Source organism: Bos taurus, chromosome 10, assembly GCF_002263795.3.
Source record: "Bos taurus isolate L1 Dominette 01449 registration number 42190680 breed Hereford chromosome 10, ARS-UCD2.0, whole genome shotgun sequence".
In the NCBI taxonomy this organism is placed as follows: domain Eukaryota; kingdom Metazoa; phylum Chordata; class Mammalia; order Artiodactyla; family Bovidae; genus Bos; species Bos taurus.
In genome coordinates, this window is record NC_037337.1 from 23697110 (window position 1) to 23715634 (window position 18525).

General features: G+C 37.7%; 1 protein-coding gene across 1 annotated transcript in view; it reads right to left on the reverse strand.

Moving 5' to 3' along the window:
- Positions 1-470: 470 nt before the first annotated feature.
- LOC100295645 (uncharacterized) overlaps positions 471-18525 on the reverse strand; it is a 29212-nt gene continuing 11157 nt past the window's right edge. Inside the window, exons 3-4 of the mRNA XM_002690542.6 lie at positions 1212-1266; positions 471-766 (exon numbers count right to left, since the gene is read on the reverse strand). Coding sequence (XP_002690588.4) covers positions 471-766; positions 1212-1266 — 351 coding nt within the window. The remainder of the gene's footprint in view (positions 767-1211; positions 1267-18525) is intronic.

Genomic DNA, 18525 nt, shown 5'->3' on the forward strand with positions numbered 1-18525 from the left:
TATAACTAATCTCTTATTCTACATCACCCATGGTTCTGCTTTTCTGATTGTGCCCTGACACAAAGTCTAAGAGGAAATGACTAAGGACATGGTTTTGATGGTGACTCCACACAGCTAGACCCAGGTTTGTGATGAAGTAAAACTGCCAGTTTAAAGCATTATGGGACAAGTTTTCAAATCTAGACAACTTTACACATGTTCTGTATGACTGACTTAAAGTCAAAAATTCAAGAGGAGAATGTATTAGTAGAAAGTTACTCTGGACACCTGTTTCCAATGACATAGAAGGAGCCTTTATCTAGAATTAAATCTTCTGATCCAGACCACAACTTAAACAACCACAGGACTATCATTTCTTGTCTGGGGTCTGCGGGTGTGCATTTCAGCTGGGGTCCTACAGCAGGGGGGCTCTCTCTTATCAAGCTCCGGGGTTTTTGTACAGCTTTTCCTATTACTTCAAGCACTGTGAGTTAACAGAGAGCACAGAAGTACTTTGCAGAATCTTCCAGCTGTAAGGATGAAATGATGAGGCTGATGGATTTATCTGCTTTCTGGAAGTTTACAGAATAGCGACCGTTCCTTGCATTACTGTATTCTGAATACTGTTGAATAAGGTAAGTCATCTGTCCACTGGGAAGTTGCTTGTACCAAAAAAGGTTGTAATAGCGCCAACTTGTTTCATACCGACAATTCAGGGTGACTGACTGCCCCACTTGGGTGGATATATCTGGCTGGTCTTGAGTAACTTTCTGGGCCACACCACATGCTGTGGGGAAAACAATCAGAAAACAAAGATGAAGCAATGAATAAAATAGTATAGGAGTTATTTAGGATCCAAAGACAAAAAAATGAGATCATAAGATGCTTGCTTTTCCCCAGTCCTCCTTTCCTCCCCAAGTCCCTGTGAAGCTCCATGCGCCTGTGTGCAGTCCTTTCACCCTGAATACTCGCACCCATGTTTGGAAGCCTCCCTACCAGAGAAGGCGACAGCCAGGAACACCCAGAGCAGACTGGAGAGTGGCATGAGGCATGGAATCCTCTGCACAAATGTGCTTAGTTCTGCCTCAAGCTGAGAGTTCAGTGTCTTTGAGTGCCCGGCAGCACATATACATACTACCCGGTACCTGTGTGACTCCCCCCAACAGGAAGTGGGGGTTGTTATGTTCATAGACCACGTGGTCTGTGCACGCATGGGAAAAAGTCTGGCTCACCACAAACCTTTACTTTGTCTACTTGTTTTTCCCTGGTCATTAAATTAATCAGATCCTGAAAGAAGCCATGAAAAAAACCATCAGTATTAAAATTTGAGCTGAGGGGAATTGAATATTAAGCAAGTTGACATACATTAATAATTATTCAGCAAAATGTTTTTTCCAGATGATTTAAAATATAATTTACTATAGCCTATGAAATGTTCTATTATCTATTAACTGGTCATTTATTAGCCCACACTTACTTTTCTCCATCCAGAATCTAATGATTCTTTAAAAAAAGTTGCAGATCTTAGGCTTCTTGGTGAATGGAAATTTTATTCAAAATAATTATTGTATCTCTTTGTATTGAGTTCTATGACTCTATTTAGGTTTTTCAATAGATAAAGTTACTTCACCATAAATGACAAAAAAAAAACCAGTCCATCTGACTTTCAGAGTATGTGCAGTTTTAAATTTTGAATGAAATTATAACAGGAATAAAATATTCTTTTGAAATTTGAAATTAAGTCTTATTTATTAGACTTTGAGGAAGATCAGGATATTCAGTCCTGTTCCCTCCACAAGTAGAATTGCATTTATTAGACCATGTGTCCTGGAATTGTCCTGATGTCACATTTTCTATGTCATTGGTCCAAAGTATTCAGTCTCACTTGTTAGTGGCTCATTATTTTTCTCTTTGTAAAATAAATTCTAGATAAGTATGCCAAGTCTTTCTGTGACATAATGCTGTAATGCTCTCCCGCAGAAGTTGGTATCTACAGGTTTCAAACACTTTGTTGTTGTTTTTCAGTTGCTAAGTCGTGTCCAACTCTTTGTGACTCCATGGACTGCAGCACCCCAGACTACACTGTACTTCAATATCTCCCAAAGTTGCTCTAATTCATGTCCATTGAGTCAATGATGCTATCTAATCATTTCATCCTCTGCCTTTCCCTTCTCCTTTTGCCTTCAATCTTTCCCATCATCAAGGTCTTTTCAAATGAGTAGGCTCTTCGCATCAGGTGGCCAAAGTATTAGAGTTTCAGCTTCAGCATCAGTCCTTCCAGTGAATATTCACAGGTGATTCCTATTAGGATTGACTGGTTTGTCTTCCTTGCAGTCCAAGGGACTCTCAAGAGTTTTATCCAGCCCCACAGTTCAAAAGCATCAATTCTTAAGCTTTCAGCCTTATTTATAGTCCAAGTCTTACACCACACATGACTATTGGAAAAACCATAGCTTTGATTATACAGACCTTTGTCAGCAAAGTGATGTGTCTGCTTTTTAATATGTTATCTTAAGCTTCCTAGGTGGCATGTGGTTAAGAACTTGCCTGCAAATGCAGGAGACATAAGAGATGTGGGTTCAATCCCTGGGTCAGGAAAATCCCCTGAAGGAGAGCATTACAACCCATTCCAGTATTCTTTCCTGGTAAATCTCATGGACAGAGGATCCTGGAGGGCTATGGTTCATAGGGATGCAGAGCCAGACACGCCTGAAGCGACTTAGCCCACCTGCAGGTTTGTCATATCTTTTCTTCCACGGGGCAAGCATCTTTCAATTTCATGGCTGCAGCCACTGTCCATGGGGATTTTGGGGCCCAGGAAAATAAAATCTGTCACTGCTTCTACTTTTCCCCCTTCTATTTGCCATGAAGTGATGGGACCAGATGCCATGATCTTAGATTTTTGAATGTTGAGTTTCAAGGCAGCTTTTTCACTCTCCTCTTTCACACTCATCAAAAAGCCCTTTCAGTTCCTCTTCATTTCCTCCCATTAGAGTGGTATCTTCTGCATATCTGAGGTTTTTTATATTTCTCCCAGAAATCTTGATTCTAGCTTGTGATTCATCCAGCCCGGCATTTCACATGTGGTACTCAGCATATAAGTTAAATAAACAGGCTGACAATATACAGCCTTCAAAGACTCCTTTTCTGATTTGGAACCAGTCCGTTATTCCATGTCCGGTTCTAATTCTTGCTTCTTGACCTGCATACAGGTTTCTCAGAAGACAAGTAAGGTGGGCTGGTATTTCCATCACTTTAAGAATTTTCCACAATTTGTTATTATCCACACAAAGTTTTTAGCATAGTCGATGAAGTAGAAGTAGACGCTTTTCTGGAATTCCTTTGCTTTCTCCATGATCCAATGAATGTTAGCAACTTGATCTCTGGTTCCTCTGCCTCTTTGAAATCCAGCCTGTACATCTGGAAGTTCTTGGTTCACACACTGCTGAAACCTAGCTTAAAAGATTTTAAGCATAACCTTACTTGCATGTGAAATGAGCACAATTGCATAATAGTTTGAACAATCTTTGGCATTGCCCTTCTTGGGACTGGAGTGAAAACTGATCTTTTCAAGTCCCATTCAAACACTTAGCATATGTCAATACCACAGAAGTTGATGATTGAAGTTTTGTATACTGTGCATGATAATGAAGTGTGTATCTCTCAATCTTCCACTTAGTTTGATAATCCTAATTGATGAATTAATTTAAAAGAATCAAAAGCAAATAAGCAAGTAGAAAAGGAAGTATAGACACAGTCTCCAAAACAGTGCCAGTTCTTAAAATTTAAGGTCAAAAGAACTCATTAATGAGTGATGCAAGGAGGAGAGTTTATATGTAGTTGAACCATCTACTCTTCTGTCCCATTTCAACTCTGAGTGACAGGCAGCTGATGTCCTGGCTTCTAATTGTTTACAAGGAAGCAGGAGAGAACACAAATGCCCAGAGAAGTCTGGCGAGCAGAATGATAATACAATGTATCATTTTATTATATATATCACATGTTTTTATATCCACCTTTTTATGCATAGCTGTGAAATTTATCCCATTTGTAGGTTCTTGTTCCTACCACTAAAATTAAGATACAGAATCATTCCATCACCCTAAAGAACTTACTTTGCAGACCATCCCCACCTCCACAACCCTTGAAAATCCCTGAAATCTGCTCATGTCCTGGTTTCCAATTATTTGTAACTAAGCAGAAGAGACCACAAAGCCCACGACAGCCTGAAGAGCAGCTTGATATTCTAAAATATATATGCTAATATAATAATTACATGTACATACCAGGAAATTGATATTGCCAAAATTTTTTAAAAATACAGGTCGCAATCTGATACATCAGTTTTATATGCAATCTGGTTTTGATGCATAGCTCTGTGAAACTTTATCACATGTATAAAAATCATGATATAGAGTTGTTCCATTTCTCTAAAGAAACTCTCTTTGTACACCCTCCCGAGGCCTACAATTCTTTACAATCCAGGTCCCTACTGATCTCCTTTCATCTTTTTTTTGTCCTGTTGAGAATGTTGTATAAGTAGAATCACACTACGTATATAGTCATAATAATCCAATAAGTGTAATCATATACCATGTAGCCTCTGAGATTGATTTTTTTTTTACTCAGCATAACATCCTGAGACCCATCTAGACTACTGCATATATCAATAGTCTTTTCCTTTTAATCACTACAGACTGTCCCCAACTTATGATAATTCAATTTAGAATTTTTGACTTTACAGTAGTGAGAGAGTGGTATGCATTCAGTAGAAATCATACTTGGAATATTGAAATTTTATCTTTTCCTGGGCTAGCAACATGCAGTATTATGTTTCCTGGTGATTCTGGGTAGCAGTAGTGAGCTGAGCTCCTGGCCAGCCTCAAAATCATGAGTGTAAACAACCAACACATTTACAGCCATTTCATACCCATATAACCATCCTGATTTTCACTTTCAGTACAGTACTCAACACATTTATAAGATTTTCATCATTTTAGTATAAAATATACTGTGTGAGATTATTTTTTCCCAACTGTAGGCTAATGCAAGTATTAGCCACATTTAAGGGAAGCTAGCTTAAATATATTGGATGGATTTTCTTTTTTTTAAATTTTAATTGATTTTTATTGGAGTATAGTTGCTTTACAATGTTAGTTTCTGCAGTGCAGCAAAGTGAATCAGTTATATATATATATATATTTTTTAGATTTTTCTTCCCATATTAAATGAACTTTTGACTTCCTATTGTTTCAACTTAAAATGATTTATTGCAAAACAATCCTCTTGAAGTTGAGAAAGATGTATAAATAATATTTAATTGTGTGAATGTACTACAGAATATTTATCTGTTCATTCAGTGAAGATCACTGGTTGATTTGCAGTATTAAGAATTCAGGAAGTGAATATTTAAGTGTATTTGAAATTCTTGGACTTTTCTAGAATGACTGGGCCAATCACCCACCAGCAATGCCTGAGTGATCCAGCTTCTTTGCATCCTTGCCAGAACTTGGTATTGTCAGTATTTTTAATTTTAGCCCTTATGATATATGTGAAGTGATATCTCTTTGTAGTTTTAATTTGGATTTCCCTAATATAAATTTAGGGGTATAGTCTTTGTATTTTCTACATAGATAATCATGTTACCAGCAAATAGTGGCAGTTTTACTTCTTCTTTCAACTCTGTAAGATCATTACATCTACTTTCTTTATTTCTTGCTCCAACATCTAGCACTGTACCAAAAGAGTGACAAGAATGGACACTCTGGTTTTTTTCTCTTTCTTAGAAAAAAATTATAGTCTTTTATTAGTAAGAATACCATTAGCTATTGAGGAAATTCCCCACTATTCTTGTGATTCTCAGAGTTTTCACCATAATTTACTACTGAATTTTTGCAAATCCTTTTTTTCTGACTAGATTAATATGATGATATGATTCTTCTTTTCTACCCTGGTAATATGATGAATTCTATCCACTGATTTTCAATATTAAAGTGTCTTGCACCCTTGAAAGAAATTACATTTGTGCTTCGTATATTACTCAATTTACATAACAATGAATTGTACTTGCTAAAATATTTTAAGAAATTTGTGTCTATCTTCTAGATAAAAGATATTTCCCTTAACTTTTCAGTTCTTTATGGTCTTTGTCTGACTTTGGCATCAGGGTAATATTAGCCTCATAAAATGAGTGAAGAATTACTTTCTTTCTATTGTAAAGTTAAAAAATAAAATAAAATAAAACTTAAAAAAAATTTAAAACATCAAAAAAAGAGATCTTTGAGCATAGCACAAGTAATGTTTAAGTAGTAGAAGTTCAATAAAGATTTTAGTAAATAAAAAAAGAAGAAACTGAAGACGGCAGAGGAGTAGGACGGGGAGAACACTTTCTCCCCCACAAATTCATCAAAAGAGCATTTAAACGTCAAGTAAATTCCACAAAACAACTTCTGAATGCCGGCAGAGGACATCAGGCACCCAGAAAAGCAACCCAACTCTTCAAAAGGAGAGAGAAGAAATACAGCTCCACCCATCAGAACACCGACACAAGCTTCCCTAACCAGGAAACCTTGACAAGCCACCTGTACAAACCCACACACAGCGAGGAAAAGCCACAATAAAGAGAACTCCACAAACGGCCAGAATACAGAAAGGACACCCCAAACTCAGCAATTTAAACAAGATGAAGAGACAGAGGAATACCCAGCAGATAAAGGAACAGGATAAATGCCCACCAAACCAAACAAAAGAGGAAGAGATAGGGAATCTACCTGATAAAGAATTCTGAATAATGATAATGAAATTGATCCAAAATCTTGAAATTAAAATGGAATCACAGATAAATAGCTTGGAGACAAGGATTGAGAAGATGCAAGAAAGGTTTAACAAGGACCTAGAAGAAATAAAAAAGAGCCAATATATAATGAATAATGCAATAAATGAAATTAAAAACACTCTAGAGGCAACAAATAGTAGAATAACAGAGGCAGAAGATAGGATTAGTGAATTAGAAGATAGAATTGTAGAAATAAATGAATCAGAGAGAATAAAAGAAAAACAAATTAAAAGAAATGAGGACAATCTCAGAGACCTCCAGGACAATATTAAATGCTACAACATTTGAATCATAGGGGTCCCAGAAGAAGAAGACAAAAAGAAAGACCATGAGAAAATACTTGAGGAGATAATAGTGGAAAACTTCCCTAAACTGGGGAAGGAAATAATCACCCAAGTCCAAGAAACCCAGAGAGTCCCAAACAGGATAAACTCAAGGCAAAACACCCCAAGACACATATTAATCAAATTAACAAAGATCAAACACAAAGAACAAATATTAAAAGCAGCAAGGGAAAAACAACAAATAACACACAAGGGAATTCCCATAAGGATAACAGCTGATCTTTCAATAGAAACTCTTCAAGCCAGGAGGGAATGGCAAGATATACTTAAAATGATGAACGAAAATAACCTACAGCCCAGATTATTGTACCCAGCAAGGTACTCCTTCAGGTATGAAGGAGAAATCAAAAGCTTTTCAGACAAGCAAAAGATGAGAGAATTCAGCACCACCAAACCAGGTCTCCAACAAATACTAAAGGATATTCTCTAGACAGGAAACACAAAAATAGTGTATAAATTCGAACCCAAAACAATAAAGTAAATGGCAACGGGATCATACTTATCAGTAATTACCTTAAACGTAAATGGGTTGAATGCCCCAACCAAAAGACAAAGACTGGCTGAATGGATACAAAAACAAGACCCCTACATATGTTGTCTACAGGAGACCCACCTCAAAACAGGGGACACATACAGACTGAAAGTGAAGGGCTGGAAAAAGATTTTCCATGCCAATAGGGACCAAAAGAAAGCAGGAGTAGCAATACTCATATCAGATAAAATAGACCTTAAAACAAAGGCTGTGAAAAGAGACAAAGAAGGTCACTACATAATGATCAAAGGATCAATCCAAGAAGAAGATATAACAATTATAAATATATATGCACCCAACACGGGAGCACCGCAGTATGTAAGACAAATGCTAACAAGTATGAAAGGAGAAATGAACAATAACACAATAATAGTGGGAGACTTTTATACCCCACTCACACCTATGGATAGATCAACTAAACAGAAAATTAACAAGGAAACACAAACTTTAAAAAATACAATAGACCAGTTAGACCTAATTGATATCTATAGGACATTTCATCCCAAATCAATGAATTTCACCTTTTTCTCAAGCACACATGGAACCTTCTCCAGGATAGATCACATCCTGGGCCATAAAGCTAGCCTTGGTAAATTCAAACAAATAGAAATCATTCCAAGCATCTTTTCTGACCACAATGCAGTAAGATTAGATCTCAATTACAGGAGAAAAACTATTAAAAATTCCAACATATGGAGGCTGAACAACACCCTGCTGAATAACCAACAAATCACAGAAGAAATCAAAAAAGAAATCAAAATTTACATAGAAACGAATGAAAATGAAAACACAACAACCCAAAACCTGTGGGACACAGTAAAAGCAGTCCTAAGGGGAAAGTTCATAGCAATACAGGCACACCTCAAGAAACAAGAAAAAAGTCAAATAAATAGCCTAACTCTACACCTAAAGCAACTAGAAAAGGAAGAAATGAAGAACCCCAGGGTTAGTAGAAGGAACGAAATCTTAAAAATTAGAGCAGAAATAAATGCAAAAGAAACAAAAGAGACCATAGCAAAAATCAACAAAGCCAAAAGCTGGTTCTTTGAAAGGATAAATAAAATTGACAAACCATTAGCCAGACTCATCAAGAAACAAAGGGAGAAAAATCAAATCAATAAAATTAGAAACGAAAATGGAGAGATCACAACAGACAACACAGAAATACAAAGGATCATAAGAGACTACTATCAACAATTATATGCCAATAAAATGGACAACGTGGAAGAAATGGACAAATTCTTAGAAAAGTACAACTTCCCAAAACTCGACCAGGAAGAAATAGAAAACCTTAACAGACCCATCACAAGCACAGAAATTGAAACTGTAATCAAAAATCTTCCAGCAAACAAAAGCCCAGGTCCAGATGGCCTCACAGCTGAATTCTACCAAAAATTTAGAGAAGAGCTAACACCTATCCTACTCAAACTCTTCCAGAAAATTGCAGAGGAATGTAAACTTCCAAACTCATTCTATGAGGCCACCATCACCCTAATACCAAAACCTGACAAAGATCCCACAAAAAAAGAAAACTACAGGCCAATATCACTGATGAACATAGATGCAAAAATCCTCAACAAAATTCTAGCAATCAGAATCCAACAACACATTAAAAAGATCATACACCATGACCAAATGGGCTTTATCCCAGGCATGCAAGAATCCTTCAATATCCACAAATCAATCAATGTAATACACCACATTAACAAATTGAAAAATAAAAACCATATGATTATCTCAATAGATGCAGAGAAAGCCTTTGACAAAATTCAACATCCATGTATAATAAAAACCTTCCAGAAAGCAGGAATAGAAGGAACATACCTCAACATAATAAAAGCTATATATGACAAACCCACAGCAAACATTATCCTCAATGGTGAAAAATTGAAAGCATTTCCTCTAAAGTCAGGAACAAGACAAGGGTGCCCACTTTCACCATTACTATTCAACATAGTTTTGGAAGTTTTGGCCACAGCAATCAGAGCAGAAAAAGAAATAAAAGGAATCCAAATTGGAAAAGAAGAAGTAAAACTCTCACTGTTTGCAGATGACATGATCCTCTACATAGAAAACCCTAAAGACTCCTCTAGAAAATTACTAGAACTAATCAATGACTACAGTAAAGTTGCAGGATATAAAATCAACAAACAGAAATCCCTTGCATTCCTATACACTAATAATGAGAAAACAGAAAGAGAAATTAAGGAAACAATTCCATTCACCATTGCAACGGAAAGAATAAAATACTTAGGAATATATCTACTAAAGAAACTAAAGACCTATATATAGAAAAGTATAAAACACTGGTGAAAGAAATCTAAGAGGACACTAATAGATGGAGAAATAGACCATGTTCATGGATTGGAAGAATCAATATAGTGAAAATGAGTATACTACCCAAAGCAATTTATAGATTCAATGCAATCCCTATCAAGCTACCAACAGTACTCTTCACAGAGCTAGAACAAATAATTTCACAATTTGTATGGAAATATAAAAAACCTCGAATAGCCAAAGTGATCTTGAGAAAGAAGAATGGAACTGGAGGAATCAACCTACCTGACTTCAGGCTCTACTATAAAGCCACAGTTATCAAGACAGTATGGTACTGGCACAAAGACAGAAATATAGATCAATGGAACAAAATAGAAAGCCCAGAGATAAATCCACGCACATATGGACACCTTATCTTTGACAAAGGAGGCAAGAATATACAATGGATTAAAGACAATCTCTTTAACAAGTGGTGCTGGGAAATCTGGTCAACCACTTGTAAAAGAATGAAACTAGAACACTTTCTAACACCATACACAAAAATAAACTCAAAATGGATTAAAGATCTAAATGTAAGACCAGAAACTATAAAACTCCTAGAGGAGAACATAGGCAAAACACTCTCCGACATACATCACAACAGGATCCTCTACGACCCACCTCCCAGAATATTGGAAATAAAAGCAAAAATAAACAAATGGGACCTAATTAAACTTAAAAGCTTCTGCACATCAAAGGAAACTATTAGCAAGGTGAAAAGACAGCCTTCAGAATGGGAGAAAATAATAGCAAATGAAGCAACGGACAAACAACTAATCTCAAAAATATACAAGCAACTCCTACAGCTCAACTCCAGAAAAATAAATGACCCAACCAAAAAATGGGCCAAAGATCTAAATAGACATTTCTCCAAAGAAGACATACAGATGGCTAACAAATACATGAAAAGATGCTCAACATCACTCATTATCAGAGAAATGCAAATCAAAACCACTATGAGATACCATTTCATGCCAGTCAGAATGGCTGCGATCCAAAAGTCTACAAATAATAAATGCTGGAGAGGGTGTGGAGAAAAGGGAACCCTCTTACACTGTTGGTGGGAATGCAAACTAGTAGAGCCACTATGGAGAACAGTGTGGAGATTCCTTAAAAAACTGGAAATATACCTGCCTTATGATCCAGCAATCCCACTGCTGGGCATACACACTGAGGAAACCAGAAGGGAAAGAGACACATGTACCCCAATGTTCATCGCAGCACTGTTTATAATAGCCAGGACATGGAAGCAACCTAGATGTCCATCAGCAGATGAATGGATAAGAAAGCAGTGGTACATATACACAATGGAGTATTACTCAGCCATTAAAAAGAATACATTTGAATCAGTTCTAATGAGGTGGATGAAACTGGAACCTATTATACAGAGTGAAGTAAGCCAGAAGGAAAAACACCAATACAGTATACTAATGCATATATATGGAATTTAGAAAGATGGTAACAATAACCCTGTGTACGAGACAGCAAAAGAGACACTGATGTATAGAACAGTCTTATGGACTCTGTGGAAGAGGGAGAGGGTGGGAAGATTTGGGAGAATGGCATTGAAACATGTAAAATATCATGTGTGAAATGAGACGCCAGTCCAGGTTCGATGCACGATACTGGATGCTTGGGGCTGGTGCACTGGGATGACCCAGAGGGATGGTATGGGGAGGGAGGAGGGAGGAGGGTTCAGGATGGGGAACACATGTATACCTGTGGCGGATTCATTTTGGTATTTGGCAAAACTAATACAATTATGTAAAGTTTAAAAATAAAATAAAATTAATTTAAAAATAATAAAAAAAAAGAAGAAACTGTGTATAATTCATGCTAATTCTGCTTCAATGTTTGACAGAATTCTTCAGTGACACTGAGTCTGGGGATTTTTTTTAATTAAAACTTCAATTTCTTCATAGACATCATGACTTCAGCTTTCTGTGGCCCCTGCGCTGAGGAAAGATGAGGAGGAGCAAACCCTGGAGCCCACAGTGAGGTTTGGGGACAGACAGCAGGTGCTTCCAGAGCACTGTGCCCTGCACAGAAGTAGGTTCTTGCATCTGAGAGCTGGGCAGCCGTGAGGTGCAGGGAGCTGTGCTGGTCTGGACTCTCCAAGCCAACCTGTCAGTCTCTGCTGCGTCTTCACTTCTCCACCCTTAGCTAATATCATCAAGAGGACAGGACTGCCCCCAGGCCTCTGCTTATACCACTGTAAGCTGCTTTAAATGCTTGAGGAATTGCAGTACCTGGTGAAGTTCTCTCCTTCTTGAAGAAGCAAGAATTCAGGAAAATGCTTTATCTGTTATTTATTCATTTCTGTTCAGGAAAACAGAGGGAAGTAACAGAGAAAGTCTGATTAGATGTTCATTCTCTCAGCTGTCATGGTCTCTCATTCTTCTTGTGTATTTTCTCCTTCTTTCCATGTCTCTCTCCCCAACTCTATCTCCCACTTTTTGGTTTTCATTTTTTTCCTCAACATCCTGCTCTCAATCAGAAAAATCCCACTCCTACAGTTGCCTGCAGATAAGATTCCGCTGTGATGAATTTTCTAGGAGCAATCAAGGAAACCCCAAACTCACGTGATATTTGTATCCATAAGATCAACACTGGTGGTAACAGTAGCATCTCCCTTTTCTTCCTCTTCAGAAAGAGTTGCTGAGTCTGCGTGCTCCTAAAAGGGTTTCCCTTGTATCAGCTTCTTCCAGACCTATAGAAACCTGGTCTAGACTGCCTTTGGGAAATAAAAAAGAAAGGAGTGACTGCAGTTTGAGACAGCCCATCACTTACCAACATGTTACCCACCCATCTTCCCCACGGAGTGTCTATGTTTGCAGATGCTGCCCCTCTGTGACTGGATCAAAAATTGCTGATACGGTTCAGTTCAGTTCAGTCGCTCAGTTGTGTCCAACTCTTTGCGATCCCATGAATCGCAGCACACCAGGCCTCCCTGTCCATCACCAACTCCCAAAGTTCACTCAGACTCACGTCCAATGAGTCAGTGATGCCATCCAGCCATCTCATCCTCTGAAGTCCCCTTCTCCTCCTGCCCCCAATCCCTCCCAGCATCAAAGTCTTTTCCAATGAGTCAACTTTTCTCATGAGGTGGACAAAGCACTGGAGTTTCAGCTTTAGCATCATTCCTTCCAAAGAACACCCAGGGCTGATCTCATTTAGAATGGACTGGTTGGATCTCCTTGAAGTCCAAGGGACTCTCAAGAGTCTTCTCCAATACCACACTTTAAAAGCATCAATTCTTCAGCGCTCAGCTTTCGTGACAGTCCAATTCTCACATCCATACACGACCATTGGAAAAACCATAGCCTTGTCTAGATGGACCTTTGTGGGCAAAGTAATGTCTCTGCTTCTCAATATGTTATCCAGGTTGATCATAACTTTTCTTCCAAGGAGTAAGCGTCTTTTAATTTCATGGCTGCAGTCACCATCTGCAGTGATTTTGGAGCTCAAAAACATAAAGTCTGACACCATTTCCACTGTTTCCCCATCTATTTCCCATGAAGTGATGGGACTGGATGCCATGATCTTCGTTTTCTGAATGTTGAGCTTTAAGCCAACTTTTTCACTCTCCTCTTTCACCTTCATCAAGAGGCTTTTTAGTTCCTCTTCACATTCTGCCGTAAGGGTGGTGTCATCTGCATATCTGAGGTTATTGATATTTCTCCCAGCAATCTTGATTCCAGCTTGTGCTTCTTCCAGCCCAGCATTTCTCATGATGTTCTCTGCATAGAAGTTAAATAAGCAGGGTGACAATATACAGCCTTGACGTATTCCTTTTCCTATTTGGAAACAATCTATTGTTCCGTGCCCAGTTCTAACGGTTGCTTCATGAGCTGCATACAGGTTTCTCAAGAGGCAGGTCAGGTGGTCTGGTATTCCCATCTCTTTCAGAATTTTCCACAGTTTATTGTGATCCACACAGTCAAAGGCTTTGGCATAGTCAATAAAGCAGAAATAGATGTTTTTCTGGAATTCTCTTGCTTTTTCGATGATCCAGTGGATGTTGGCAATTTTATCTCTGGTTCCTCTGCCTTTCCTAAAACCAGCTTCAACAACTAGAAGTTCATGGTTCACGTACTGCTGAATCCTGGCTTAGAGAATTTTGAATATTACTTTACTAGCGTGTGAGATGAGTGCAATTGTGCAGTAGTTTGAGCATTCTTTGACATTGCCTTTCTTTGGGATACAGTAATACCTGGTAAATAGTGGTTACTCAAGCATTTGTTGAATGATAAATAAATGTGTATGTTTACTTATGTGAGAATTTGAATGCAAATGTCCCAAAGAGCAATTTAATTAATTACTTTTTAAAGTAATTAAAAAATGCCTTTCCATGAATACAAACTATCAGGAGTTGCTTGTAGATATTTAGAAATGTTACCTTTGGAAAACTGTGTTAGCCCCAGTAGCCCTTGTTCTACCATTACAAATTATCACAAATTTGATGGCTCCAAAAAATAATTGGTTCCCTACAAGCTGGAGGTCAGAAGTCTGAAAACAAGGTGTCAGCAGGAACATACTCCTTCTAAATGGTCTAGGAGAGAATCCTTCCTTGCCTCTTCTGGCTTCTGGTGGCCCCAGGTCCTCCTTTGCTAGTGACTGTATACCTCCAACCTCCTCCTCCATTGAGAAGACCTCACAAGGCCTCACCTGTGTGTCTCTTAAAAAGACACTTGTCACTGGATTGAGGCCCCACCAAGATAATCCAGTATGATTTGATTTTGATACCCTTTTCTCAATTACATTTGAAAAGTTTCTTTGTTAAATAAATTCACATTCAAAGTTTCCGTGGATTAGGATGTGAATGTAGTTTTCGGGGCCCGCCCTCCAGCTCACTATAGGATGCTTAATGTCTTTGAAGTGTTGCCATGCAGTTATATAAATGGTAGACATCTCAAAACTTCTTTAAAGTCAAAAGTAAATCTGAATCTGAATTACTTTATACATAGAAACAGAAAGAATAGCAGGTTTCAGATGTAATGGAAAAGGAAAATGCCATGAGTTAACAAAGTTCTTTTTGTTTTAACTTTACAGTATTGTATTGGTTTGCTATATATCAAAATGAATCCACCACAGGTATACACGTGTTCCCCACCCTGAACCCTCCTCCCTCCTCCCTCCCCATACCATCCCTCTGGGTCGTCCCAGTGCACCAGCTCCAAGCATCCAGTATCGTGCATCAAACCTGGACTGGCGACGTGTTTCATATATGATATTATACATGTTTCAATGCCATTCTCCCAAATCATCCCACCCTCTCCCTCTTCCACAGAATCCAAAAGACTGTTCTATACATCAGTGTCTCTTTTGCTGTTTCACATACAGGGTTATTGTTACTATCTTTCTAAATTCCATATATATGCGTTAGTATACTGTATTGGTGTTTTTTTTTTTTTTTCTGGTTTACTTCACTCTGTATAATAGGCTCCAGTTTCATCCACCTCATTAGAACTGATTCTAATGAATTCTTTTTAATGGCTGAGTAATACTCCATTGTGTATATGTACCATAGCTTTCTTTTCCATTCATCTGCTGATGGACATCTAGGTTGCTTCCATGTCCTGGCTATTATAAACAGTGCTGTGATGAACATTGGGGTACAGGTGTCTCTTTCCCTTCTGGTTTCCTCAGTGTGTATGCCCAGCAGTGGGATTGCTGGATCATAAGGCAGGTCTATTTCCAGTTTTTTAAGGAATCTCCACACTGTTCTCCATAGTGGCTGTACTAGTTTGCATTCCCACCAACAGTGTAAGAGGGTTCCCTTTTCTCCACACCCTCTCCAGCATTTATTGCTTGTAGACTTGGCTCACAGCCATTCTGACTGGCATGAAATGGTACCTCATAGTGGTTTTGATTTGCACTTCTCTGATAATGAGTGATGTTGAGCATCTTTTCATGCATTTGTTAGCCATCTGTATGTCTTCTTTGGAGAAATGTCTATTTAGTTCTTTGGCCCATTTTTTGATTGGGTCATTCATTTTTCTGGAATTGAGTGTAGGATTTGCTTGTATATTTTTGAGATTAGTTGTTTGTCAGTTGCTTCATTTGCTATTATTTTCTCCCATTCTGAAGTCTGTCTTTTCACCTTGCTTAGAGTTTCCTTTGTTGTGCAGAAGCTTTTAAGTTTAATTAGGTCCCATTTGTTTATTTTTGCTTTTATTTCCAATATTCTGGGAGGTGGGTCATAGAGGATCCTGCTGTGATGTATGTCAGAGAGTGTTTTGCCTATGTTCTCCTCTAGGAGTTTTATAGTTTCTGGTCTTACATTTAGATCTTTAATCCATTTTGAGTTTATTTTTGTGTATGGTGTTAGAAAGTGTTCTAGTTTCATTCTTTTACAAGTGATTGACCAGTTTTCCCAGCACCAGTTGTTAAAGAGATTGTCTTTAATCCATTGTATATTCTTGCCTCCTTTGTCAAAGATAAGGTGTCCATATGTGCATGGATTTATCTCTGGGCTTTCTATTTTGTTCCATTGATCTATATTTCTGTCTTTGTGCTAGTACCATACTATCTTGATGACTGTGGCTTTGTAGTAGAGCCTGAAGTCAGGCAGGTTGATTCCCCCAGTTCCATTCTTCTTTCTCAAGATCGCTTTGGCTATTCGAGGTTTTTTGTATTTCCATACAAATTGTGAAATTATTTGTTCTAGCTCTGTGAAGAATACCGTTGGTAGCTTGATAGGGATTGTATTGAATCTATAAATTGCTTTGGGTAGTATACTCATTTTCACTATATTGATTCTTCCAATCCATGAACATGGTATATTTCTCCATGTATTAGTGTCTTCTTTGATTTCTTTCACCAGTGTTTTATAGTTTTCTATATATAGGTCTTTAGTTTCTTTAGGTAGATATATTCCTAAGTATTTTATTCTTTCCGTTGCAATGGTGAATGGAATTGTTTCCTTTATTTCTCTCTCTGTTTTCTCATTATTAGTGTATAGGAATGCAAGGGATTTCTGTTTGTTGATTTTATATTCTGCAACTTTACTATATTCATTGATTAATTCTAATAATTTTCTGGTGGAGTCTTTAGGGTTTTCTATGTAGAGGATCATGTCATCTGCAAACAGTGAGAGTTTTACTTCTTCTTTTCCAATTTGGATTCTTTTTATTTCTTTTTCTGCTCTGATTGCCATGGCCAAAACTGTGTTGAATAGTAATGATGAAAGTGGGCACCCTTGTCTTGTTCCTGACTTTAGAGGAAATGCTTTCAATTTTTCACCATTGAGGATAATGTTTGCTGTGGGTTTGTCATATATAGCTTTTATTATATTGAGGTATGTTCCTTCTATTTCTGCTTTCTGGAGAGTTTTGATCATAAATGGATGTTGAATTTTGTCAAAGGCTTTCTCTGCATCTATTGAGATAATCATATGGTTTTTATTTTTCAATTTGTTAATGTGGTGTATTACCTTGATTGATTTGCGGATATTGAAGGATCCTTGCATGCCTGGGATAAAGCCCATTTGGTCATGGTGTATGATCTTTTTAATGTGTTGTTGGATTCCGTTTGCTAGAATTTTGTTGAGGATTTTTGCATCTATGTTCATCAGTGATATTGGCCTGTAGTTTTCTTTTTTTGTGGGATCTTTGTCAGGTTTTGGTATTAGGGTGATGGTGGCCTCATAGAATGAGTTTGGAAGTTTACCTTCCTCTGCAATTTTCTGGAAGAGTTTGAGTAGGATAGGTGTTAGCTCTTCTCTAAATTTTTGGTAGAATTCAGGTGTGAGGCCATCTGGACCTGGGCTTTTGTTTGCTGGAAGATTTTTGATTACAGTTTCAATTTCTGTGCTTGTAATGGATCTGTTAAGATTTTCTATTTCTTCCTGGTCGAGTTTTGGGAAGTTGCACTTTCCTAAGAATTTGTCCATTTCTTCCACGTTGTCCATTTTATTGGCATATAATTGTTGATAGTAGTCTCTTATGATCCTTTGTATTTCTGTATTGTCTGTTGTGATCTCTCCTTTTTCATTTCTAATTTTATGGATTTGATTTTTCTCCCTTTGTTTCTTGATGAGTCTGGCTAATGGTTTGTCAATTTTATTTATCCTTTCAAAGAACCAGCTTTTGGCTTTGTTGATTTTTGCTATGGTCTCTTTTGTTTCTTTTGCATTTATTTCTGCCCTAATTTTTAAGATTTCTTTCCTTCTAGTAACCCTGGGGTTCTAACAAAGTTCTTTGAAATGCACATAATTGGGATAACTTTTCCTTTTTAGCCATGTTGGATTTGGACCCCCAAATGAAGACAAATCTAGCAATGCTATGTTGATAAAGGCTCCACCTCCACCCTAAAAGAGCAGTGGGTCTGGAGCAGCACTTGGGGATGCTTTAAAAGTTCCCTCGTCTTCATGCAGATCAGGAGCCCTGCCGCAGTTTACACAGAAGAATGTAAACCAAGACAGAATAGTTACCCACTGGAGAAGATTGCCCTTTCCCAACTCACACCATTGTATTTGCTATAGCCTATCTCTGGGTCTTGTGCTGTGAAGGAATATT